Source organism: Cotesia typhae, unplaced genomic scaffold (genome assembly GCF_013202065.1).
Source record: "Cotesia typhae breed Kobodo isofemale line unplaced genomic scaffold, CoteBio_Ctyphae contig_50, whole genome shotgun sequence".
Taxonomy (NCBI): domain Eukaryota; kingdom Metazoa; phylum Arthropoda; class Insecta; order Hymenoptera; family Braconidae; genus Cotesia; species Cotesia typhae.
Window position 1 is genome coordinate 2,642,666 of NW_027423758.1, and position 25,110 is coordinate 2,667,775.

Here is a 25,110-nt window from a genome sequence, read left to right on the forward strand (position 1 = left end):
AATCGCCTCAGCCAACTGATTATTGCAATTATTGCTCTTTTTAAAATAATAGTCACCCTTTTAAAAATAAACGGGTGCGCGATTTCCTGTATCTCAGGTTGATTGATCAACTTAATAATTTTTTTCTTGTTTATTATTTTATGATTAACCATTTCTAACACTAATCCCCCTAGTCAACTGATTATTGCAATTATTGTCGTTGCTGAAATAATAGTCACCCGTTTAAAAATAAACGGATGCGCGATTTCCTGTATCTCAGGTTGATTAATCAACTTAATAATTTTTTTTTGTTTATTATTTTATGATTAACAATTTCTAACACTAATCGCCTCAGCCAACTGATTATTGCAATTATTGCTCTTTTTAAAATAATAGTCACCCTTTTAAAAATAAACGGGCGTGCAATTTCCTGTGTCTCAGCTTGATTAATCAACTTAATAATTTTTTTCTTGTTTATTATTTTATGATTAACCATTTCTAACACTAATCCCCCTAGCGAACTGATTATTGCAATTATTGTCCTTGCTGAAATAATAGTCACCCGTTTAAAAATAAACGGGTGCGCGATTTCCTGTATCTCAGGTTGATTAATCAACTTAATAATTTTTTTTCTCGATAATTATTATATAATTAACCATTTTTTAAACTAATCCCTTTAGCCAACTGATTATTGCAATTATTGTCCTTGCTAAAATAATAGTCATCCGTTCAAAACTAAACGGTCATGCAATTCTTTGTGTCTTAGGTTGAATCATTTACTTAATAATTTTTTTCTTTATTATTGTTCTATAATTAATTATTTTTAATACTGTGACCCCAGAAAATAGATCATAGCAATTATTTTCCCTGCGAATATTATGATCACCCGTTTAAAAATAAACGGGTGGACAATTTTTAGGTATTACGTATAATTATTAATTAAATAATTTTTTTTTATTATTTTTAATTTATTATTAGTTTTTTTTAGTGATTATCGCCTAAGCCAGTTGATTATTTTTATTATTATCCTTAACAATTTCGAAATCACCCGTGTGAATTTGAACCGACCCTTTATACTCTCGCAAAGTCTTTTTCTTAAGTGTTACAGGTTGTATATTACTCCGTATTCTGTTTCTTTTGTATTATTTCGCCTCGCATTTCGATGCTTTGCTGCTCTTTATGATACTCTTATCGCCATCTATAGTTCATTCGCGCAACCCTATAACCCACTGTCTTGGACGGTAAATAATTTTTCGGGATTTTGGGCTTCGGGAAAATAAGCCTGACCCGACAGATTAGTCAAAAAACAGCAAAACAAATTGTAAACAAAAACATCTAATTAAAACGTGTGTTATTAAATAATTAATTACGTAAAATTAAAGTCTAATGTAATAGATAAATAAGTGAAATATGTCTAAATTATTAGATAATTTACCGGAGCTCGTTTCTTTTGTAGAAACTACTGAATTAAATATACCACCGTCAGTTATAAGGTAAGGTTATACTCGTAAATTTCATATAAAAATTAACAGCAGATACTTGATAATTTTAAGAATTTTGTAACAAATAAATTATGACAAAAAAAAATTGACATTTAGGAATTTTAAAAAACTACAAATGCAATTTTTTTAAATAATTTTTTGGAGCAAATTTATATGACATTAAAGTTAGCTGTCACTTGACTATTTTTTAATTTTCTTTAACAAAAAAATTTGTTCTAAACAATTATTTTTAAAAATTGCATTTTTAATTTATTAAAATTCCTACAAGTCCATTTTTTTTAATAATTTTTTTTGCTATAATTTGTTTGTTAAAAAAATTGTGAAATGATAGCTAAATTTAATGTCATCAAATTTATTTGTTGAAAAAAATTAAAAAAATGTCGTGACAACTAACTCTAATGTCATAAATTTCATGCTACTGAATATGAAATTCAAGTTAGCAGTCACTTGAGTATTTTTTAATTTTTTTTTAACAAATAAATTCATTCTAAAAAAATATTTTTGAAAAATTAAATTTTTAATTTTTTAAAATTTTTACACGCCAATTATTTTTACTATAATTTATTTGTTACAAAAATATAATACTGAAGTTCGCCGACGTTTTTAATTTTTTGATTTCCTTTTAATTATTAAATTAGAATTAAAAAATATTTAAAAAAAATTTCACGCATTGTTTTTCAAGTTTTTTACAATTGAAAATTTTTTTTTTAATTTTTTTGTAATCATTTTTTCAGTAAAAAAATATTCTAAAAATTTTAGATGTCGGCTAACTTAATTTACATGACAAAAATTCGTAAAATTATCAAATATCTACTGAATTAGTTTTCATGTGATTAAATTTAACAGATTTCTAAAATTTTTTTGGATTTTTATAGCATTTAAATTATAAAAAAATGTAGCAATAAAATTTCACATGTAGAAATTTTAAGAAATTATAAGCGCGAATTTTGAAAAATTATAAGCGCGAATTTTAAAAAATTATAAGCGCGAATTTAAAAAAAAATTTTTTTTGCTCGACGGGCAGAAAGCGTCAACTTTCGGCCCGCTGCGCTAAACGAAGTTGCCACTTTCTGCCTTTGTCGAGCAAAAAAATAGCATACACTCCTCGGGAAGTAAATAAGAAAGCCTCAGATCACATGTTTGTTGACCTCGGCTTCGCCTCGGCCAACAATTACATGTGATCTGAGACATTTCTTACTTTACTTCCCTCGGTGTGTAATATACTATTTTAATTCATTAATTAGTTACAAAAATTGTTAGATGTCTGCTAATTTTAGTGTCATTAAATTTCAAATAAATGTATTTCCTTATATTAATGCCAATTAATCTACAGAATTATTTGTGAGTTATTGGATTTGCGGGTTGCTCCAGAAGACATTTACAAAATTCTAAGAGATTTGTCTGTGCCTCCAAAGACCGAAGAGGCTGGAAGTTCGACTGCGTGATGAATGATTAAAAAAAGATATTAAAAGTAAACATAAATTTTATTTTTGGTAAGTTATTAACTCAATATTATTACATAAAATTACATTGAAAGTTATAAAAAAAAAAAAAAATTAAGTCAGCGAAGATTTAAAATATTAAAAATAAAAAAACTAAAATAACCCCGATTGTATTGCTATAAATAAAGAAAATGACATTAAAGTTAGTCACTTGATTATTTTTCAATTTTTTTTTAACAAATAAATTTGTTCAAAAAATTATTTTAAAAAAATTGCATTTGTAATTTTTTAAAATTTCTACATGTCAATTTTTTTTTATAATTTTTTCTGCTATAATTTATTTGTTAAAAAAATTCTTAAAATTATGAAATGTCTGCTAAATTAATTTATGACATTAAATTTAGCTGTCACTTCACAATTGTTTTAATTTTTTTTAACAAATAAATTATAGCAAAAAAAAATTATTAAAAAAAATGGACTTGTAGAAATTTTAACAAATTAAAAATGCAATTTTTTAAAAATAATTTTTTAGAATAAATTTTTTTGTTAAAGAAAATTAAAAAATTATCAAGTGACAGCTAACTTTGTCATAATTAATTTTCATATAAAGAAATTATTTTTCTTTAATTCCAGAGATGGTTAAAGGTGGCGAATTGACGTTAATTGTTTCGAATTTGGAATCGTCCATGTCGAAATTAGTAAGCAAGTGGGCGAGTACATCACGACGTCTTCTACCAGGAGCTTTTTCTAGACACTCAGGCTAAAAACAATTAAGCTATTAATTTTCATGTACAGCAATTGATCTAAAAATTTAATAAATTCACAGAAAATTTACCTTAGGACAGCTTTCTTCATCAATGCAAGCTGTAATTGAACAGTCAATAGTAATACTGTTGTCTTCACCAAGCTTCTTAGCTGTGTACTCGGAAGTAAACATATTATCTTTCTGGGTCCAGTTCGGGATCTCAGGATCAGTTGAATTGCATCTGTAATTGATTTCAACTTTGTCTGATTCGTTGTTAGCCGAAGTAATAACACATGATTCGACAAAGATCTTATTGTACTGAGCCAAAGTTTCCGAAGATCCTGATACTTCAATTTTTAGTTTGACCTTGTCTCCTCCAGTAACTTCATCAACTTCTTTGTCTTCACTGCTGAGTAATTTCAAGTCACCTTGCAGAGTTGATTCGCTCGTCAGTTCAATAGGAATCATCTCAATCTCAATATCTGACTCTTCAACGTCTGTCTGGTTTTCGGCTGGAGGTGTAGCCTTGACTGTCAGGCTTTTTGAAAATTTAAGATTCTGAACAGGTGACGCTTGACAAGTACCAGACCCACGGGATTTTTTAGTTTCATTTGCTTCATTAACGTACTCAACAATAATGCTAAAGTTTTTATTCTCGTTCGGAACACAAGCTTTATAATCCACCACTAACGTTTCTTCAGCTCCTTTTGAAAATTCTTTTTGACACACCGGGTCCGTAGAATTTTCAAAATAAAATTTACCAGCTATATTCGCTTCTGGTGTGTATTTTACGCTGATATTTGTTGATGAACAGTGGACAAATATTTTCGTTGTATTCTGAAATCAGATATAAATTATATAAATTTTGATTTATTAAATTAATGAATTTTGTGAAATTGCACTGTACTTTTTTAATTATTGACGTTTTTAAAGATATAAGCTCATCCTGATGTTACACTCATCAAGAGCTTTCATTTGAGTACCCACATGCATTTTTGATATATTTTTCATATATACATATATATAATATATATATATATAAATATATATATAAAATAAATGAAAAATTGATGTGGGTACTCAAATGAAAGCTCTTGGTGAGTGTAACATCGGGATGAGCTTATATCTTTAAAAATATCAATAGTTCACAAGATACACTGGCCACAAAGTTTTTCTTATTCTCTTAATAATATAGATTAATTGATTTATTGCCAAAATACCTCAGAGGGTGAAATAATGGTTATGATCAAAAATTATTAACGCGAACAAAATGTAGGAGTTTAGAAAATGTGAATAAATACTCGGTGCAAGTCAAAGTAAGTATTTAAATATTATTGAAAATCCCAAAGTGCAAATAAACAAAAATATCTAACGAGACGTTTAAGAATTTAAATAATTCAAAGTCCAGTTTTTAAATCCAGGATAAAAGTATTATTATTATTGCCAGTATATTTATATACATATTTAATCATTGGATAAAATTTTATCCTGGATTTAAAAACTGGCTCTAAGTATTTTAAGAATTTAAGAAGTGAAAATTCATGTTCTAGTTTAAGCTTAATAAGTAGTTAAATATTTAAATTGAAGTTTATAATGTAATGCAATGAGATCTAGACAATAAGAGAGATATTAAATATTTTTCTACAAAGTTCAATTCTAGGGCATCAGGCTAAAATAAATAAATAATAATATATTGATTTAATTAAAATTTTTTACTTACCATTTTTTCTTCTCCATCAGCTTTGACAGCAGAAGCCAAGATCGCAAGAACAATTACAGTTTTTAGGCAAACCATTATTGGACTAATTAATTCAATTCAACGATTTAGTCGAATATACTAAACTAAAGATGATCCACGGCTTATATACTACCCTCGTATCCTGATTACCTCAGATAACATTCTTAATTTTGAATAACGGCACGCACGGAAAAGATTTGTACGCATAGACGTGCTTTAAATCACCAAAAGATTTTTGTTTTTGTACGATTATTCATTTTTATCAACAGAATTTATATCTTTGATTAATTCTGTTTAATTAAACAGTGAAAAATTTATGATTAAAACATAATTTGTACTTGGAATATTTTTTAAACGACATACTAATATTCTTCAAGTATTCTTATAAGTAGAACAACGTCAATTCAATTAAAATAATACAAAAATTTTTAATTTAACTCCTTAATAAACTTACTTATAATTTTAAAAATAATTAAGGTCTTAAAATAACAGGTAAATATTTTTAAGAATTAATAAATTTATCATTAATTTTAATGATTTAAAAAATTCAGATACAAATATTTTTTTAATGTTAAAAAAAGTAAACAATATTAATTTGTGCAATTACAATTACAGGTTTCATTAGATGGATTATGAATAAACCAATAAAGATACCAATTCCAGGAACAATCAGAAGTTTCCGTTGAATTTTTAGGTAATTCTACGCTCGAAGTAATTTTTAATTTTTTTTTCAAATTAATTACTTGAGTTGTATTAACAAATGAACATTTAACGCTGTACCCAATTGTCTTATAATTATTCGACTTGACAATTAAATTAAATGATGACCCATTTTTATTTACCGTCGAACAAGTATCATGTTTTATAATAAACATCGGTGTCGTAACATTTTTGTAAGTTTGTTTGCAAATATTTTTGCGATCTTTTATGTACATTACTCCAGTAAACGGCTCGCTTTGCGTCAATTTTATTTTTGTTCCATAAAAAGTGCAGGTGACATTTAATCGTTCGGTCGAAATCTGTCAAAATAAAATTTAACTATAAATAATATTGATAAAATAAATTTATTCAAAAACACTTACTTGTGAATGGACGAGAGTTGCAAATAGTATCAGCAAATAGTTAAATGGATTCATCATTAATTATTTAAACTTAAATAATGACTTGAGACACCAGTAACAGAGAATATAAATAAGGACTTATATTTATTATAAGTGAATTTTTATTTATTATTTATTCCTAAAGTACGTGATAATGATAATTAAAGGAAAACAGATATTTGAGTATCGAGTATTCAATTGTTCCTTTAATTGTTTAATTTTTTTAGTTTTAAACTGATAACTTACTTGTTTTCAGTCACTTGGGTGAAAAAATTGATCTTATTTTTACGGTAAATATCAAAAAATTAATTAATTAATTTATTTATTTATTTAAACACATGCCACTGCTATAAATATATTGTAATTTTAAATTAATAATTAATGGGCTCGTAAATTTATCCGCAAAACTCATATTCATTTTTTTTTTTTTAAATAAAATCGAAGAGTAGTAAAACAAAAAAGTAAACAATATAATCATTTCGATTGTTTGGCACCAGCTCGGGCTAACTTATCAGCCATTTCGTTTCCATAAACGCCTTTGTGTCCTCGAACGTGATTCTATCATATAAACATTGCGATAAGTCAAAAACCAGACAAGATAATTAATTAGTACACTGATAGAAAATTTATGTTGACTCAAGAAATATTTTCTTAATCTAAGAATTTATTTTGGAAGACAAATGATTATTTTGCTTTAAGAATTTCTTGTCTTGATTTAGATTTTCTTGGCTTAAGAGCTATATTATCTTCAATCGATACATTTAGTTTTTCAACCAAAATAAAATTATCGTTTAAAAAACTTAAAATAATTCATCAAAGTATATGTCAAAAAACTAAATAGTCTTTAATTGTTATACCGAAAAAAAATTATTTCTTGGAAATAAGTAAATTAATGGCTCAAAAAAAATTCTTAATACAAATCGGTAACATTTTGAATCAATGTTATCGTCTATCTTGAACCAAGAGACAAAAATTCTTGAAAGAAATGTATCTATATCTAGTTTCAAGAGTTCAAATTTTGAAGAAAAAAAGTTTCTTGAATCGAGATTGTTTTTCTATCAGTGTATAAAAAAAAAAAAAAAAATCACTTACAAACTCAACATCAAGCTCGGACAGGACTCGGTCCATTTTTTGCAACTCTTCTCTGTTAGAAACAGGCTCTTTTTTGGAAGTTACCCATCCCGTGGCTTTCCACTTATTCATCCACTTAGTTTGACAATTTATCAAAAATTTAGAGTCAGTGTTGATCCTTATTTTATTTAAGCCATTATCTTTGGCAACTTTCGCTGCTTCGATTACAGCTTCTATCTCAGCGCTGTTGTTTGTTATCCGACCTTGTACTGGCTTCGAAACATTTCTATTTGCCGATAGGTAAAATATTAGATTTTTAATTAATAGCCAATGAAATTTAAAATAATTATTACTGTGAAAAAAAATAACTTACGAGGGATGATCATCTCCAAAATAAACGCCAATACCTGCTCTTGCATTTTTGGAACCATTGGAGGTACAAGCGCCATCAGTATAAATATCTACACGACCGTCGCTATCTTTTTTAAAACCATTGTTGGAGGATGAAAATGATCTTGATCTATGTAATAAAAAATTAATATTTGTTCTCGTGCATTTTGAAAATATTTTAAATAACTTAATCTTTGGAATTTGGACAATAAATGAAGATTTTAAATTAAGGTAAAGTACCCAGTACTTGAACACTAATAAAAATGGGAGCCGTAGTTGAACAGACTTTTCAAATTATTGTAATTCAAATTCCGTACATTTATTATGAGTAATATGCGCCTGTTATAATTAGTTAATGATACAGTAATTGATTTCTGTAAGGTTTTTCAATTATAAATCAAAACAAGTATATTTTTGTTAACTTAAAAGTTGACATGTCTAGAATAGCCGACAGATGCTATTTTATTTATAAAAAAAAGTATTGAACCGTAAACCGAATAATAAATAACAAAAACAGTACATCATCTTATTAAGTAAAAAAAATATTACCACCCAATGAAATAGTCTTTTCTGAATAATACGTATTTTTTGCATATACATAAACTATAATTTTTATATTTCATTTCATTTTATCTTGTAATAACTACTCTTAGAGATATTTTTTTTATAATGTTAATAATTTAAACTTATAATGTAAATGAAAATTGATTTAATTTAATTTAATTCTATTGAAATATTAATATTGTTTTTTACTTTATTTTTATTATTTTTTTTTCACCTATAACTAAATTTAATTGATGTAAATCTAATGTATAAAGCCGATCGGCGTTTGAATGATTAAATAAATAAATAAATAAATAAATAAATCTATTAAATTTTAGCGTCCAACTATACCTCCAAGTTTTTAAAACGTATTTGTACCGAGAATTTGAACAAGCTGGGGTCGTAAAATTTTAACAGCACTCCAATCTCTAATACACTGACCACAAAATTTTAGTTATTCTCTTAATAATAAAGATTTAACATCTTCATTTAATATCCACATTAATTCCCAAGATTAAATTATTTATAAAAAAAAATATTATTTTAAAATAAATAAAAATCAAAACTTCAGTACTAAAAATTATATTTACCCGGTGGAATATGATTCCGAACTGCTTGAGCGTGATGAATAATTTATTTCATTAGAATTTACTCTATTACATTTACTCTTAGACGCGTTCGAATCTCGTTTAAAATATTTCGTGACTAAATTCTCACTGGAACTTGATGAATACCCACTGCTATATGAGCTGTAACTTCCTTTAAAGAATAATTATGTTTTAATAAGCAAAAAATTTCAAATTTATAATGAATAATATAACATACTCTTGTTACTGAAACTTGAACCACTGCGTTCTGCTATGAACGACTCAGCTTCGTCTGCGCTAGCAAATTTTTTGAATACAGCCCCGGGATATTTATTCACTTCACTTTTACAATCATCCCTGGAAAATTTAATTATTTTAATTTTTTCTATGATATTTTAAGTTATACATGATAATAAATAAATGTCTAAAATTTTGTTTTGAAGAATGATTTGAAACTTCCACACTTTTCATAATTTATTAGATTTTTCATTATCAGTTATTCGTTTTCTACAAAAGTTATCTATGAAAATTAAGATAGCCGACATTGAAAAATTTTTAGAATTTTTTTTTATTGAAAAAATGATTATAAAAAATAAAAAAAAATTTCATTTGTAAAAAATTTGAAAAACTGTGTGCAATTTTTAACAAATATTTTTTTGTTCTAATTTAATTATTAAAAAACAATTAAAAAATTCAAAACGCCGGCTAATTTTAGTATTATAATATATCGGACGTCTGCAAATTTTTATATCATTAAAAAAAAAATTCTCAATGAAAAAAGCGCAAGTGTCTTCAAAAAATCACGACACTGAAGTTAGTAACGTCTAAAAATTTTTGATTTTTTTTATTATTTAAATTACAACTAAAAAGATATTTCTAAAAAATTGCGTTTGTAGTTTTTCAAGTTTTTTACATGTGAAATTTTTTTTTAATTTTAAAAATTTTTTTTTTCAATTTAACAATTAATTGTTTGATTTAAATTTTTTCAATAAAAAATTTCATGACATTAAAGTTAGCTGTCACGTGATAATTTTTTAATTTTTGTAAAAAAAATAAATTTGTTCGAAAAAATTATTTTCAAAAAATTGCATTTGTAGTTTTTTAAAATTTCTAAATATCAATTTTTTTTTTTTACCATAATTTATTTGTTACAAAAATTCTTAAAATTATCAACTATCTGCTAAGTTAATTTTCATAAAATTTCTAAAAATTTTTAAATGTCGGCTAACTTCACTTTCATAAAAAATCTTAAAAACACGTACAGCTTCGTAACAAAATTATCTTATCCGAACAAAAACAGTTTCACTGTAAAAAAATTGCGCCAAGTCCACGTTCATAAAACTCATCTCAATAACGTTTGCACTTTACAAAAAAAATAAGACTCAATATAATAATTGTCATTCTCTACAAAAAAAAGTGAAATACAAAAAAATACCAAGAAACTGTCATAATGTTAAAAAAATTGAAAGAAAATTTGTTGAAAATTTAAAAATTAAAAAAAAATTTTTTTATCGTACTTGGCGCGCGTCATTGAGTACCCCAAATTTTTTCGGAAGAATTTCAACCCGAGAAAAAACGATTTTGCTCGAATTTATGTAATTATGTATAGTTATACATATTCGGGCTGATCAGCTCTAATTACATAATATATGATTTCATACAGTCTTATACTTATAAATTTACATTAGTCAAGCATACTCAACTCATTAAAAACACTGCTTACTCGATTAATTATCAGTTTCAGTGAAAAAATCCGTTTTTAAATTTTTTTAAAATTTTTAGTGGACATAACTATCAATATGGTGGTGTGGTGAAATCATCTGAAATTATATAAAATTTTTGGATTCAATTTTTTTCAGCTCTGTCATTAAGCTTCAATGAAGAAACTTGATATTGCTTAGTTTAATTGTAATTAACACATTTTGATTGGCAATCACACCGCATTTTCTCAATTTAGTCGGCCATATGTTTTCTTTTTTAGAGCACTCAATTGTATCTACTTTGAAGTAGTTTTCATAACCAAACACGAGAGGGCGTTTTAGTAAAATCATAAATGATGTCTGGAAGATTAAAAATTTCAAATAACATATGTATGACATGTCGATTTTACCTAAATTTTGTAAAACTTATTATTAAATAATAATAGTTGATTAATTAAATTCATGCATTTTATAGGTTGACTTAATTATAAATTTTTAATCATTCAAAGGATGTTTATTTATCCTGAAAAAAATTTGGGGTACTCAATGACGCGCGCGCCAAGTACGATAAAAAAATTTTTTTTTAATTTTTAAATTTTCAACAAATTTTCTTTCAATTTTTTTAACATTATGACAGTTTCTTGGTATTTTTTTGTATTTCACTTTTTTTTGTAGAGAATGACAATTATTATATTGAGTCTTATTTTTTTTGTAAAGTGCAAACGTTATTGAGATGAGTTTTATGAACGTGGACTTGGCGCAATTTTTTTACAGTGAAACTGTTTTTGTTCGGATTTCACATCTTTTTGTAAAGAATGAAAATTTTTGAAACGAGTCTTATTTTTTTTTGTAAAGTGCTAATGTTATTGAGATGAGTTTTATGAACGTGGACTTGGCGCAATTTTTTACAGTGAAACTGTTTTTATTCGGATTTATTAATAACAACAATCATTTTAGTAATAATAATGATAATGATAAACATTATTATTGCTTTCATTTTTAACATCAATTTATTATTACCGATATTAATACTTTCAGTATTATAATTACTATTATTGTTATTTTTATTATGGTTACCAATATTATTTATTGTTATTATGATATTGTTGTTAGTAAATGACGCAATATATCAAACGCATAGTCATGTTTCGTATTATCAAGAGATTAAGATTATTTGAAACCCGCTCAATTGGATGACAGTGCCACCTACAGGCAATAACCATAAGATCACAGAATGTTCACACTTTTTAATGAGAATTCCCAGACACTGAACATCTGGTTTATCCGAAGAAAGTATAACTCATACAATGTTTGTGTGTTTAAACTGGTTAACAAATAAAATTTAATTAAAAAATATGTTTCAAACATAAACATGGAAGGTTGTATGATAATTTGTTCTATAAAATTTTTTGTTTCATAAGATACTTTTACATTTTTAATTTCAAACGTAAACTTTTCCCGCGCAATAGTAAAAATTCATAAATAAATGAATTTTTTCAGGCAAAGCTATAATCATATGAAAAGTCGTTCGTTCTTTGATTTTACAGCTCAAATTATGATAAAAAAAATTAAAGTTTTCTTTTCTCATATTAGCTAGTGGTATTAAAAAATTTAAACTGACTAATCCGCGTAAACGCCTCCGGATTAAATCGATAACTTAAATTATCGATGAAAATTATACATTTCTTATATATACAAAGAGAATTTTGACATTTTCTTAATAAGAAAAAATTTTAATTTAGATTTAATACTGCAATACACATTAATTCAATGAAAATAACAAACAATTATTTTAGTAATAATAATGATAATGATAAATATTATTATTGCTGTCATTTTTAACATCAATTTATTATTACCGATATTATTACTTTTAGTATTATAATTAGTATTATTGTTAAAAAGTGTTCCTATGCAGAGATATCTGAATAAAAAATTATAATAGGGACAAAATTTAAGCAGTTATATTCAACGCTGTCTGAACCGAAATAATTCTGATTCATAGAACTAAACAATTTTTTCAATTAATTAATATTAGGAAAAAAAAGGTATGAACTACTGTTATAATAGAAATTTAAGAAAAAGAAAGAACGTAGAATTTAAAATAAAATTTGCAACCTCAGAAAAACGTCATGCTTACAGTAAACACAGTCGGTAGTCTGACGCTCCGTTTACAACGAAATTTTTGAACGGAACTTGGTGCCAGATTCTACCGAATCTGTGGATTAATTTTTTTTTATTTAGTATTATAATTTAAAAAATTTTTGTTTTGTTGTTTGTGCTCATTTACTTAAGTATTTTTTTTAACTTTAAAAGAAGTTAGTAGTAGATATTTTATTTAATTTCTTGTTAAGTTTAAGATAAGTTAATATATTTTAAGTATTAAGATGTCATATATACATAGAAAAAGAAAATTTTTTGAACTAAGAAAATTGTAAGGAAGACCGAAGTTATTTTGGAGCAAGAAGGAATTTTCTTGGCTTAAAAAAAATTAACTTCATTCAAGAAATTTTCAATCTTCCTTAAGATTTTTTTGATTTAAGAAAATTTACGCTTGACTTAAGACTTTCTTTCTTTCGGTGTACCTCAAGTTTTCAATTTACTTCTTTTGTAAGAAAAATACGTAAGCACTTTTAGAATTCGCAGGCCATCTTACTGATTGTACAGTCTCATCATCTATTTGGATCCATGATAAATTTTGTTTAATCATCGCAACATGATAATTTTCAGAATTACCATCTTTTGAAGAGTAAAATATAGCACTTACAACAGCATAGTTTGTATTACATATTGATATTTTTGCTTTGGGTACCGATTTTATAAACCCTTTTTTCCTATTTATTAATTTATTTTTTCCTTTGATGGACACATGTAACTTCACAACTAATATCTGTTGCAAGGAATTTAATGAAATTTTTGTTAGCGTTTCTTTGACTTCTATATAATTTTCACAAAATTTGAAATTAGTAATTAAATTAGTAAACCAATATCCAAATGATGAATCAATTAATTCTTGTAGTTCAAATGTTTTTTTCTCATCATATATTGAAACATATAATACATTTTCTAGTATACTGTAAGAATTGGAATAATTGCATGTTTTGCATCGATCATTAATTTCTAATTTAAATTGTACTAAATTTCGAATATCACAATTATCATCACAAATTTTAAGAAATACTGATACAGGATCGTTATTTGTCATAGAATAAGGCTGCTCTATTAATGACTCTTTAATGTCACTGGACTTTAAAAGTAATTCGCGATTATTATATTTGCTGTATAAATTACTAAGTTTATTGTTGACAGATTGATTTTTTGGGCTATGAGTGATTAATAATTTTCTAATTATTGTATTGTTAAATATACATAGAATAATTGAATCAAGACCATCGGAAACGTTATCACAGTTTTCAATACCTCGAAATTCTAATAAATTAAGAGAAGCTTTTTTCGCATTATTGGGTTCAATTTGAATAGAATGTTCTTCAACTGCCCAAATCATATCCCATACTTTTTGCCAACGTGTATCAGGAATTGGTATGGTAGGTAAATCAGACCTATAAATTTTTCTTAAACGATTATATTCTTTAATTGCTGAAGAGCTTGCTTTAACGGAATGAGGATCAAAATTGATTAAATATAGTCCACGTAACTCTGTTACACGAGATAGGGTTACATAAATTTGACCAACATTAAAAATGGTGTTCCCTGCTTCAATGATGGCATTTTTAAACTTAAACCTTGACTCTTATCAATAGTTACTGCATAACTCAAGCATAATGGAAATTGTTCTCTTACAACGAAAGCTTTTTCAAATAATTGAAATTTTACTTTAATACCATTTTAAAATCAGCTCCTAAATTATCATTTATTATTATTATGATATTGTTGCTAGTAAATAAGACAATGCATCAAACGCATAATTACAATACGAATTATCTAAAAATTATGATTATTTGAAACCCGCTCAATCGAATAACAATGCCACCTATAGGAAATGACCAAAAGATCATAGAATGTACACACTGCTTAATGAGAATTCTCGAGATCCTGAACAGCTGGTATATCCGAAGAAAGTAAAACTCAAACAATGTTTAGCGTATTATCTATTTGGTCTGGTTAATAAATTAAATTAAATTAGAACAATATGTTTAACAACATACACATAGAAGGTTGTTGGATAGTTTAGTTAGTAGTTTACTCTGTAAATTTTTTTGTATTCATAAGAAATTTTTTTACATTCTTAATTTAAAGTTTGTACTTTTCCCACGGATATGAAATGTTCATAAAATTATTATAAAAATAAATTAAACTTTTATTTTCCGTAAAGAAACTAGTAGCATCGATAAAATTTCATGAAAATTAGTCGCGTATATCTTTTGGATGAGATTGATAGACTTGAATTATCAATCATAATATTTATATTTTATAAAATCGTAGGAAAAATTTTTTATATTTTTTGTAATTTAGGAAATTGTGAATTTGGATTTAATACCACAATCCTTAATAATTTAATAAAATAATCGTATTGTTCAATATTATGAATGCAATTATTTTTAACATCAATCTATTGTTATCATTATAATAACTATCAGTATTATCTTCATTTTTATTGTTATTATTAGCATGATTATTTTTATTACATATTATTATTATCATAATTATGTTGTTAGTAAATAATACGATTCATCAAACTCATAATGAATATAAGCATTATGTACAGAATATTGTCGTTTTGAATGTCCGCGCAGTTTGGTCGCAGTATAGCAGTGCCACCTATGTCTGTAGAACACTCGAACAGAATTACTAAGGCAATGATCAGCTGACTATTACATAGAAACCAAATCCAAACAATGTGAGCTCTTGTAGATATTGACTCTAGTTAATAAATAGAACTTAATTTAAAAAAAAGTTAATTTAAAAAAATTCATATGTAAAGTTGATAGTAAATTCTATAGATTTTATTAAAAAAAAAAAAAATTTCAACATTTTATGTGATTGAAAAATTTTCAATTCAAATTATGTACTTTTGCCGCGGAAAATTAGTGCACAAACAATTGTAACAATAAAATCACGTTAAACTTTTATATCTCGTAGAGTAACTAATAAGCATTAATAAAATTCCATCAAGTATATCCTTTGGTTTAGATTGATAGACAAATTATCAATCATAATATTTATATTTTATAAAATCGTAAAATAAATTTTCATGGTTTTTATAATATTGGTGATGATTGTTACTATTTCTTTTATTTTCGATTTCGAACTTTCTAACTACAGTTTGTGTTAGAGTAACATTGACGAGCCCTAGTGAGCATCGACGCAAGCTCATAACTTTTTTTTTTTTAACTGTAGTCTCCCATCTAGTGGAGAGTTACCATACATTCTCGAATTATTTAGTCTGTGGCATGTCACTTTCTCCATAAGAAAAAAGTCAAAATCTAAAAATCTGGGTCGCTATAGTTTGTGCTAGAGAATTTAATTAATTTTAAATAGAATTTATTATTTTCAATGACCATTATCAATTAATATTGATAATATAACATATAATGTATAATTATAGAGTAATATTGGAGAAAAAAAAGTTCTGTAGAATTAATAAAATTTTACAACCTAAAAATATCGTTCTGCTTACGGTAAACACATTCGGTAGTCTGGCGCTCCGTTTACAACGGAATTTTTGAACGGAACTTGGCGCCAGATTCTACCGAATCTGTAGATAAATAAAAAGAAATAATTGTCAACTATTTTAAAAATTGTTAATAATTACCAAGTGTGATAAACTCCTGGATTACGTCCTTTAGCAACCGCGTAGTAACTCATGTTTCCAAATAAACCTAAATAAAAAGTGCGCAGCACAGACAAACGTCCTCTCATGGGCAAAAGACGGTTAGACTAATCTTATTTACTGCGCACTTAAAAATCCCTTCCCCTCTTTAAAAATCAAACAAAGACCTTTTCTTAGGCTCTTGTAGTTTTCATCCATGTACTTCTTCAGTTGTTTGAACCTACGGGAAATATAAAATATAAAATAAAAAATATTACATAAGGCCTTACGACTAGAATAATACCGGAAGTCCCAGATATCCAACAGTGTTGTATTATAATTTAAAAATTCATTAAAGATTTAGAAAATAAAAATTTAAAGAAAAGCAATTCTTTTCATTTTTATAATTGCACGTGCGTTTATGTTATTTAATACAATTTTACAATCACAAATTGTTGGGTATTCAATATTTTCAATAATATTTAAAATTGTAAATAAATAAATACTTACTCTCGAATTAAATGACAGATTCGTATTTACTATTCTTTGAAATAGTCATAATCAAATGTACTTATATTTAAATATTAATTTTTCACAACATTGCTTTTGGTTATGGCAAGTCTTTTGTCCAAATCATATGTTTATCTTTTTTATGATATTTTTTTTTTTGTGTCCGAAAGGTTGATTGCAATGCTCTCTGTAAATGATGTCGGAAACTTCAATAGTATATAATAATAATAATAGTAGCAGGACAATCTACGGAAGCGGGAAAATCAAAAATACGATTAAATGATTAGTATTGTTAAAGAAGATTATATCGAAATTAATGATACTGAAGTTAGCGGTCAGCTGTCAATTAAAAATTTTTTTTAACAAATTAATTACAATAAAAAAATGCTTCTAAAAATTTTCACTTGTAATTTTTATTAATTTTCACGTGTGAAACTTTTTGATTAAATTTTTTTTAATAATTTAATTGCTATAAAATTCTAAAAAAATTTTTAATATCTGTCAACTTCAGTGTTATTGAAATTCGCAGAGGTTTAGCAATTTTTTAATTTTTTTGATTAATTAAATATCGACAAAAAAAATTTCACTGGTAGTTTTTTTCCTTTTTTTCATGTGAATTTTTTTTTTTATTTTTTTGTAACAGTTTTTTCAATAAAAAAATTCTAAAATTTTTTAGATGTCGGCTAACTTAATTTTTGTTTCAAGAATTTTCAATTTTTTAATCCTTTGAACCGTCCTAGGGGTGAAAGAATGCGTTTTAGGGGGAAAATGGTCTGAGTGAAGTAGACCTAAAATTTTATGCTCTACAACTTTTATTTAAAACTTTTTTTGAAATTTTCTGTTGGATTCTATATGTTTTATATTTTAGATATTCTGTTCTTAGAAATATTTATTTTAGAAAAATAACGTATTTTTTTTTATTAGTTTTTAAATGTGAAAAACACATTTAAAGCACATTTGTGCAGCTAAAATAAGAAAGCCTGTATAGGCTTAAAATATTTTATGACCTTAGATACTTGAGTTGTACAAAGGATTCCTTATTTTACACTGTACAGTACAACCAAATATTACGGTCTTAGTTAAGAAGAAAAACATGTTTTACTAAGGACAATACAGAGGGTCAGACCTCACAATAAAATAGTTTTAACTTAATTTTCGAAATCTAACGCAAAAATCGTATTTCGGGGAAGTTTTTAATTTTTTTCGGCCCCTTTCCGGGGGTCAAGAACTTTCTTATTTTGCTCACATACTGTAAAAAATTTTTCGTCATTGCATCAAAAAATTGTGTGATAAAAATTTTTTTTTTAAATATTTAACACTTTTATGTGTAAATTTAACACTTATTCTGTTAAATCAATACAAAAAAGTGTTAAATATTTAACACAAAATTTTTTGATGCAATGACGCAAAATTTTTTACTGTGAGACTTCTTCTCTCTTTTTTTCATTTAGTAAGAAAGAAAAAGATCTTTTTAAAGTCTTCTTTTTAAAGTCTTCTTATTCAGAGATTTTAAGACTTTTTAAGATTTATTTCAGAGAAAAATTTCTACAAGGGACATACAACGCTAATACGTAATATTCCTCATTCAAAAAAACGACCTGTCACTGGAGAACAAAGACGTGAATTTGCGAAAGGTTTAGAACTCCAAAAAAGAGTTGTTTAAAAGAAACCTAATTAAAAAGTACCAAGAGTATGGTGAGCAGGCAGCTCCTATCATATCATTCCTAATGCATCTGTCCTTAATCAAATCCGCCATGAAGGTAAGAAAATCCGTCTTGGTGTTCAAGGAAGCTTATGGGACTCATTAAAAAATTTTAAGCATAACAAAGTGGAATATCGTGATGTAATCAGGCAAATAGAATTTATATCTTCATACCTTTAGAATCTATATCTATACTTATACCTACTTGTATCTATAGACCCATACTTTCGTACAACTAAGTACTCCTACCCTTAATATACTTCCTCTATACTTCCATCAAGTACCCCCTACCTCTTGAAAGGTCAGAGGCCTAGATGGACAGTTAGTCCCGAAAACCCATTAGCTTCACCTCGTTTTAAGTTACACGCGTGTATTTCTAATTAGATTTATTTAAATAAATTTTATAAAACTAAAATATTTCTATTCGCTCACTAGCTAACCCGTACTTCTCAAAAATAAATTTTTCTTATTCTATTGAACCCATTAACAAATTGATCTATTCAATGATTTATTAACACTGAACCCGAAAGTGTCTTCAGACGCTACTGGAAGTGTAGTTCGGAAAATTCCTTTCGCGAGTGGCAACAGAAAAATTTTTTCGATAGTTAAAATTTTCAAAAGATTTTTATTTAAGAGCTATTGGTTTAATGAGCACTCTGAAAAATTTCTCCGCAATCGAAAAAATAATGAAATCATTATTAAATATAAGCCAAAGTTAATATAGGTGCAAAAATGATACTCCGTGAGTACTAACAAAATTATAAACGTTTAAATTTGATGAAACGGTTGTATTGACTACAAAAGTATTAAAAACAGCAGTAGCTATCACAAACAAGATCATTGCGATAGCCATTTTGTTCGTCACGATGAAGAATTAAGAAATAATGATTCTGATGATTCTGATTTAAAAAATTTACCGATTGATCTTGATTTAATTAATTATATTGATAAACTTGTTATAGAAACTCATAATAATATTGATTCTAATGACTCTGTAAAATTTACACTGACAAAAAATTTAGTTGTGCGATTTTTTTAACCCCCACTTTGTACTGCTTTCAATATAGTCAGATGAGAGTGTCCTACAAAGTGGGGGTAAGAAAAGAGCACGTTCTGGCCACACTGCCTATGGGCCTACCACTGATTTCTTGCTATACCTATACTCATTTGTTACCACAGCATATTTTTTAGTTATCCCGTCTTATATTATTTCAACGAAATCGTTTTTATGCGTGTATTATTATTAGGGCCAGAAAGTTGGCGCTTTTTCTTTATTTAAATTTGAGGTTAAACATATGAATGCTCATTTAAACAACTGCGAAAGTCCTGGACCCTAATTATTATATTTATATTAAAATTCATAATTTTGTATGTTAAATTTCTGTATATTGCCGTTTGGCGTTTGTACTTCTAAATAAATAAATAAAGAAAATAAATTTCTTAAAGCAAAAAGAAAAATTCTTTGAGTTGAGAAAATTTTCTTGGTTTAAGAATTTTTCTTTTTGCTTCAAGAAATTTATTTTCTTTAAAATGGTGTTCTTGGTTCAAGATTCTTGCTCTTGAGCCAAGTTAAATTTTTTATCAGTGTAGTAGTATGGAACAATGGCTTTGACTTTGTAGAAGAAAATATTTTGAGTGATATTGAAAATGAAAAGTTTCTAATTTTTGAGAAACAAAAAACATTTTCAATCAAAAAGTACTTATTTATTTTATTTATTGACTGGAGTGATAGAATTCCAACCATCAAGAGTATTCCAGATGTTGAAAGCACGCTCAAATGTTTATCAACCGAGCTGTTTATTTTAATTCAGTAAAACTTCCGCGAGATGGATAAAACCTTTTATTTATTCACGAAGTTATCGTTTAATCTTTGGTTTGGTTTTATGTGAGTAGAGGTATGAAGGGCGTTGTTTACATTTGACACTCCAACCCTTATCCCGCATGGCCGTCTGACGCTCTAATTATTTTTTTAATCTTTAATTTAATTTTATTTTTTTTCTCCATTTTTTTTTTTTTATTTTGTTTAATTTGTCTTAACATAAATATTAATTTTCATTTTACACAAATTGTTTATTTAATATTTTTCAACTTTGTTTAAAAATGACGAATTCTAAAATTGCCACATCAACAACACCAACAAGGTATTTCTTATTAACTTTGAACAATCAAAACTATTTAATAGATTGACTTTATTATTTTTATTTATTAATTTATTTATTTTTAGTAATGGCAAATGTATGATTGATAAAATTGGAGATTCTGGGGGCTTATTTGATCTTGTGGTGCGTCCGATGTTTCAGCAAGGCCACGAAGGAGAACTTTGCAGTTGGTTGAAAGAGTTTAGCCTGATAAGAACGACGTTAGGATGCCAACAGCCCGAATGTCAGGGTAAAACTCTAGCTTGGAATACAGCTCGGGTTATTGACAGATACACATGGGTTTGTCCTACGTGCTCTAAAAAACAATCTATCAGAGAAGGTTCTTTTTTTATGGGAGTTAAAGGGGATTTTAGAACGTGCCTTCAACTTATTTTAGCTTGGTGTCAGGATATTCCGTCAGACATTGCAGCGAATAATTTTGGTATAAAGATTTTATTTTAATAAATTTTTAACTGTTCATAAAAGTAAAAGTCAATTATTTCTTCTGATACTAATGAATGGTTTTATTTTTATTTTTATTACAGAAATTAAAGAGCATGTAATCAAAAAAGTTTATGAGAGATGCAGCCAAGTCGCTGAATTTTATGTTAACTCTCACCCAGAAGATTTTAAACTTGGTGGCCCAGGTTGCGTTGTTTTAGTTGATGAATTTCCCAGTGGGTATATGACAGACACAACTCCTGATGTAATTACTACAAGAAAACGTAATAATAATTCACAGCCAATTCTCTGTATTGCTGAAGCAAATCATTTGCCTCCACGAATGTGGTTGCATATTATCAAAGCTTTACCTGAGGTAACAATAACTTTGTATTGAATAATTTAAGTATTTATTAAAATTTTGGTAATTATCTACAAGTGGGGCCTACCCTATTTTTCACCATATCTAAATGAAAAATTAACATTTTTTAATTTTTTTAATATTGCTTGTTTTTACAGCACATTTATATTGATAAAAAATATCGTGAAAAAAATAAAGACTTCGATAGCTTTTTTGCCTTTAAAAGTTGGATAAAATTTATATTTTATCTATTTTTTTAAGAGTACATAATTAAACGAGCAATTTATAAATTTATAATTTTTATAAAATTTATAAATTTATAAAATTAGTTAAAATTGTGGTAATCAACTTTTTTTTTAATTATTTATTTTTTTAGGTATTTAAAAAAAATATATATATCAAGATTTTCGAAAAAAAATTTCGTTATAAAAAATGAAAATTAAAATGGTGGACCCCACTTGTAAATAACTATCAATTATTTTTTTTTAATTTATATAAATGCATATAAATATGCAAGTAACTTATAACATAATTTTACTCTGAGTATTAAAATTCTGAATTAATGTTAATGTTAATTTTACACCTTGATATGGCCAAAGAATGGGGTTGACCCCACTTTAAAATAATTACCCTTTTTTTTCTTCAAAAGTTGGAAAAAATTTTGGCTCTCATGTTTTTGGATAAAATTTCTATTTTATCTTTTTTTTATGTTTTTGATATATTTTTTTTTTTAAAAGTACATATAAAAACGAACAATTAAAAAATTAAAAAGTTGAATATCACAATTTTCTAAACAATTTACAAATTTTTTTGAAAATTTGTAAAAATTGTTATAATCAATTTTTTTTTTTTTTAAATTACTTTTTTTATGTATTTAAAAAAAATATATCAATAAAATCAAATAGAAATTTCATTCAACGAAATGAAAATTAAAATGGTTCACCCACTTGTAAAAAATTACCAAAATTTTTTAATGTAGTCAATATTAAATTAAAAAAATTTATTTTTTACTCTATTGGGTAATCTAATAATTATTTCAATTAATTAACAATATTTTTTCATATTTTAGCTACCAAAGATGAAAACTATCAATAATAATAATATTATCAACAATAATATTAACAACATTAGCAGTAACAATAACAACAGTATTATTAATAACAATAATACTAACAACAACAACAATAATAATACTATTATTAATAATAATAATAATAACATAAACAATAATAATATCGATCCACAACAACAAAAACCTGGAATAATTGAAGAAGCAATAAAACAAATAGTAAATCAAGTCTTACCTGGAAGTTATATTGTAGCTAATTCTCGAGCTCGCTGTTGTAATTATGAAGCACTCCAAGATTTAAAGCAATACGGAGTTTTTAGTGTTGAGCACTTACAAAAATTCGATACCCCGGATACTCATCAACTTTTAAATAATCTTGGTAATTATATTAATTTATATTAGCATTTAATTAATTTTATAATAGATAGATAGATAAAAATTTTATTTGGCTTTGGAACCTAAGCTCCCTCAGAGCCATCAGTATTTAAGATACATTGGTTTGCATTTGTATATAATATAACTCAGTACAAAATTACTTAATTAATTAAAGGCTTACAATTCAATTCAATTTTAAATGTTAATGAAATTCAAATAGATCATTTAATCCAAACAAATAATTTAATTTAAAATCATAATAATTCAACATGGAAATTATATTTTAAATGAGATTAAAAATAAAGATTGCAATTGCTAGTTGTCATGTTCGAAAAAGTGATTGAGGCATGCATTCTTAAATTCAACTTAATTATCCACAGTCACAGTCTCAGCTGGCAGTGCATTCCATATACGTATGATATAAATTAAAAATGAATTATCATACATGACATAATTAGCTCTACGCAGTGCTACTGGCAAAAAGTCTAGTTTTGAGCCGAATAGCTGCCGATAATTTAGTCGAATAATAATAATAATAATAATAATAATAATAATTTTTAATATTTATTTTCTCTAAAGACTGGTTTTACAATACTTTATATTCTTAGTTTTATTGACTGTCCAGTCTAATACAACAATTTTTTCTCTAATTTTTCGTAATATTGTTAACATGTGTTTCACTCTAGGAATAGCTTAGCAGGTAGCGCCTTTGACGCGTAACCAAAAGATTCAGATTTGAGTCCTGGTCTGGGCCGTTTGAATTATTTTTCCAGTCAAATTTATCTTTAATGACAAATTTAGATATGAATTGAGAATAAATTGTTTATGCCTGAAGGGGAACACAGGCTAACAATATTACGAAAAATTAGAGAAAAAATTGTTGTATTAGACTGCACGGAAAAAACAAGATGACACTGGATATCATCCCAGATTATACTAGGTAAAAAAAAAATTTCAGATAGTAGCTAGTATAATCCAGATTACAATGGGTATAATCCAGATATCACCCAGTATAATCTGGATTATACTAGCTACTATCTGAAAAATTTTTTTCACCACAGATATCACTGAGTTTAATCTGGGATGATATCCAGTGTCATCTTGTTCTTTCCGTGTGGACAACTAATAAAACTAAGAATAAGAATAATAATAATAATAATAATAATATTTACAAACTTTATTTTATTGCAGCCACAATATGGCAAACCGGTCTTGGAATTTGTGAAGAAATTCAAGAGTCAACGCGTGGAGCTGCCAAGCAAATAATAACAAATCATTTATGGAGACAAAGGTATGGATCAATACCTTCAGTAGCCTTTCAAAATATGCTCAATCATATTGTCGAGTGTTACCGTTTCACTTGAATATTTTGATAATTAAAACTTAAAATGAGCAATAGCCTTTTTTTTAAGGCATTTTATTTTGACTAAAAATTACCATTTACGTTTTTTATATTAAAAAAAAAAAAGTCTTCCAAGTGAGCTTCGGATGACGTTTGAGACTGACTCAAGTGCCTCTCGTATAGCTAATTGATATTTTATTATCCTGAGAGATTATTTAGTAAGGAGAATATTTAATTTTAATGTCATTTTATTGAAAATAATTATTGGCTCTATCATTGATATATTCTGTTAACTTTTAAATATTTTATATTAATATCAGCAAGTAATTAAAAAAATTTATAAAATGCTGATTGCAATTATTTTAAATACAACAGCTTTTATTATTTAATTATTTTATCTATTTTATTAATGCACAATGTTAATTTTATTATAAAGTTATTCTCAAAAATAATCATTGATATTTACAGCAATTTAAGGGGTATGTGACAAAAAATTTTTTTTTTAGTCGACACTGATTTTAAAATGTTACTCTTCCAAAAAAAATTTATTTCGTTACTTATATCCCTTTAATATTAATTAACTGGTTTAAAAATTTAATTTAAAA

The 25,110-nt window shown here is 26.2% G+C and overlaps 4 protein-coding genes across 6 annotated transcripts; 2 read left to right on the forward strand and 2 right to left on the reverse strand.

Moving 5' to 3' along the window:
- Window positions 1-1,040: 1,040 nt before the first annotated feature.
- LOC141531674 (uncharacterized) lies at window positions 1,041-3,757 on the forward strand. Its single transcript, XM_074249606.1, has 3 exons — window positions 1,041-1,472; window positions 2,815-2,974; window positions 3,557-3,757. Exons 1-2 carry the CDS (start codon window positions 1,390-1,392, stop codon window positions 2,924-2,926), a joined length of 195 nt encoding a protein of 64 aa, XP_074105707.1. The 5' UTR covers window positions 1,041-1,389; the 3' UTR covers window positions 2,927-2,974; window positions 3,557-3,757.
- On the reverse strand, window positions 3,015-5,527 carry LOC141531650 (uncharacterized). Its single transcript, XM_074249573.1, has 3 exons — window positions 5,389-5,527; window positions 3,759-4,505; window positions 3,015-3,683 (listed from the first exon to the last, which is right to left on the reverse strand). Exons 1-3 carry the CDS (start codon window positions 5,461-5,463, stop codon window positions 3,537-3,539), a joined length of 969 nt encoding a protein of 322 aa, XP_074105674.1. The 5' UTR covers window positions 5,464-5,527; the 3' UTR covers window positions 3,015-3,536.
- Window positions 5,528-6,551: 1,024 nt separating this feature from the next.
- LOC141531643 (uncharacterized) lies at window positions 6,552-25,108 on the forward strand. 3 transcript variants are annotated; one of them, XM_074249563.1, is made up of 5 exons: window positions 6,552-6,796; window positions 21,004-21,359; window positions 21,463-21,734; window positions 22,789-23,167; window positions 24,355-25,108. In XM_074249563.1, exons 2-5 carry the CDS (start codon window positions 21,017-21,019, stop codon window positions 24,525-24,527), a joined length of 1,167 nt encoding a protein of 388 aa, XP_074105664.1. In that variant the 5' UTR covers window positions 6,552-6,796; window positions 21,004-21,016; the 3' UTR covers window positions 24,528-25,108. The 3 variants fall into 3 exon arrangements, with proteins under 3 accessions (XP_074105664.1, XP_074105665.1, XP_074105663.1); XM_074249564.1 differs by lacking the exon at window positions 6,552-6,796 and adding an exon at window positions 18,817-18,837 and having other exon boundaries at window positions 21,080-21,359; XM_074249562.1 differs by lacking the exon at window positions 6,552-6,796 and adding an exon at window positions 20,238-20,920.
- On the reverse strand, window positions 6,806-17,239 carry Rnh1 (ribonuclease H1). The gene is made up of 7 exons (XM_074249575.1): window positions 17,078-17,239; window positions 16,571-16,808; window positions 9,336-9,454; window positions 9,101-9,269; window positions 7,951-8,097; window positions 7,599-7,863; window positions 6,806-7,064 (listed from the first exon to the last, which is right to left on the reverse strand). Exons 2-7 carry the CDS (start codon window positions 16,675-16,677, stop codon window positions 6,981-6,983), a joined length of 891 nt encoding a protein of 296 aa, XP_074105676.1. The 5' UTR covers window positions 16,678-16,808; window positions 17,078-17,239; the 3' UTR covers window positions 6,806-6,980.
- Window positions 25,109-25,110: the final 2 nt, after the last annotated feature.

What these genes read in the sequence shown, in the direction of transcription:
- LOC141531674 (XM_074249606.1), top strand. Translation starts at nt 1,390, where the DNA reads ATGTCTAAATTATTAGATAATTTACCGGAGCTCGTTTCTTTTGTAGAA. An exon ending in ATACCACCGTCAGTTATAAG is followed by an intron (nt 1,473 to 2,814) that starts GTAAGGTTATAC and finishes ATTAATCTACAG; the next exon opens with AATTATTTGTGAGTTATTGG.
- LOC141531650 (XM_074249573.1), bottom strand. Translation starts at nt 5,463, where the DNA reads ATGGTTTGCCTAAAAACTGTAATTGTTCTTGCGATCTTGGCTTCTGCT. An exon ending in CTGATGGAGAAGAAAAAATG is followed by an intron (nt 4,506 to 5,388) that starts GTAAGTAAAAAA and finishes ATCTGATTTCAG; the next exon opens with AATACAACGAAAATATTTGT. An exon ending in ATGAAGAAAGCTGTCCTAAG is followed by an intron (nt 3,684 to 3,758) that starts GTAAATTTTCTG and finishes AATTGTTTTTAG; the next exon opens with CCTGAGTGTCTAGAAAAAGC.
- Rnh1 (XM_074249575.1), bottom strand. Translation starts at nt 16,677, where the DNA reads ATGAGAGGACGTTTGTCTGTGCTGCGCACTTTTTATTTAGGTTTATTT. An exon ending in CCAGGAGTTTATCACACTTG is followed by an intron (nt 9,455 to 16,570) that starts GTAATTATTAAC and finishes TAAATTTTCCAG; the next exon opens with GGATGATTGTAAAAGTGAAG. An exon ending in TTCAAGTTTCAGTAACAAGA is followed by an intron (nt 9,270 to 9,335) that starts GTATGTTATATT and finishes TATTCTTTAAAG; the next exon opens with GAAGTTACAGCTCATATAGC.
- LOC141531643 (XM_074249562.1), top strand. Translation starts at nt 20,880, where the DNA reads ATGACGAATTCTAAAATTGCCACATCAACAACACCAACAAG. An exon ending in ACATCAACAACACCAACAAG is followed by an intron (nt 20,921 to 21,003) that starts GTATTTCTTATT and finishes ATTTATTTTTAG; the next exon opens with TAATGGCAAATGTATGATTG. An exon ending in TTATCAAAGCTTTACCTGAG is followed by an intron (nt 21,735 to 22,788) that starts GTAACAATAACT and finishes TTCATATTTTAG; the next exon opens with CTACCAAAGATGAAAACTAT.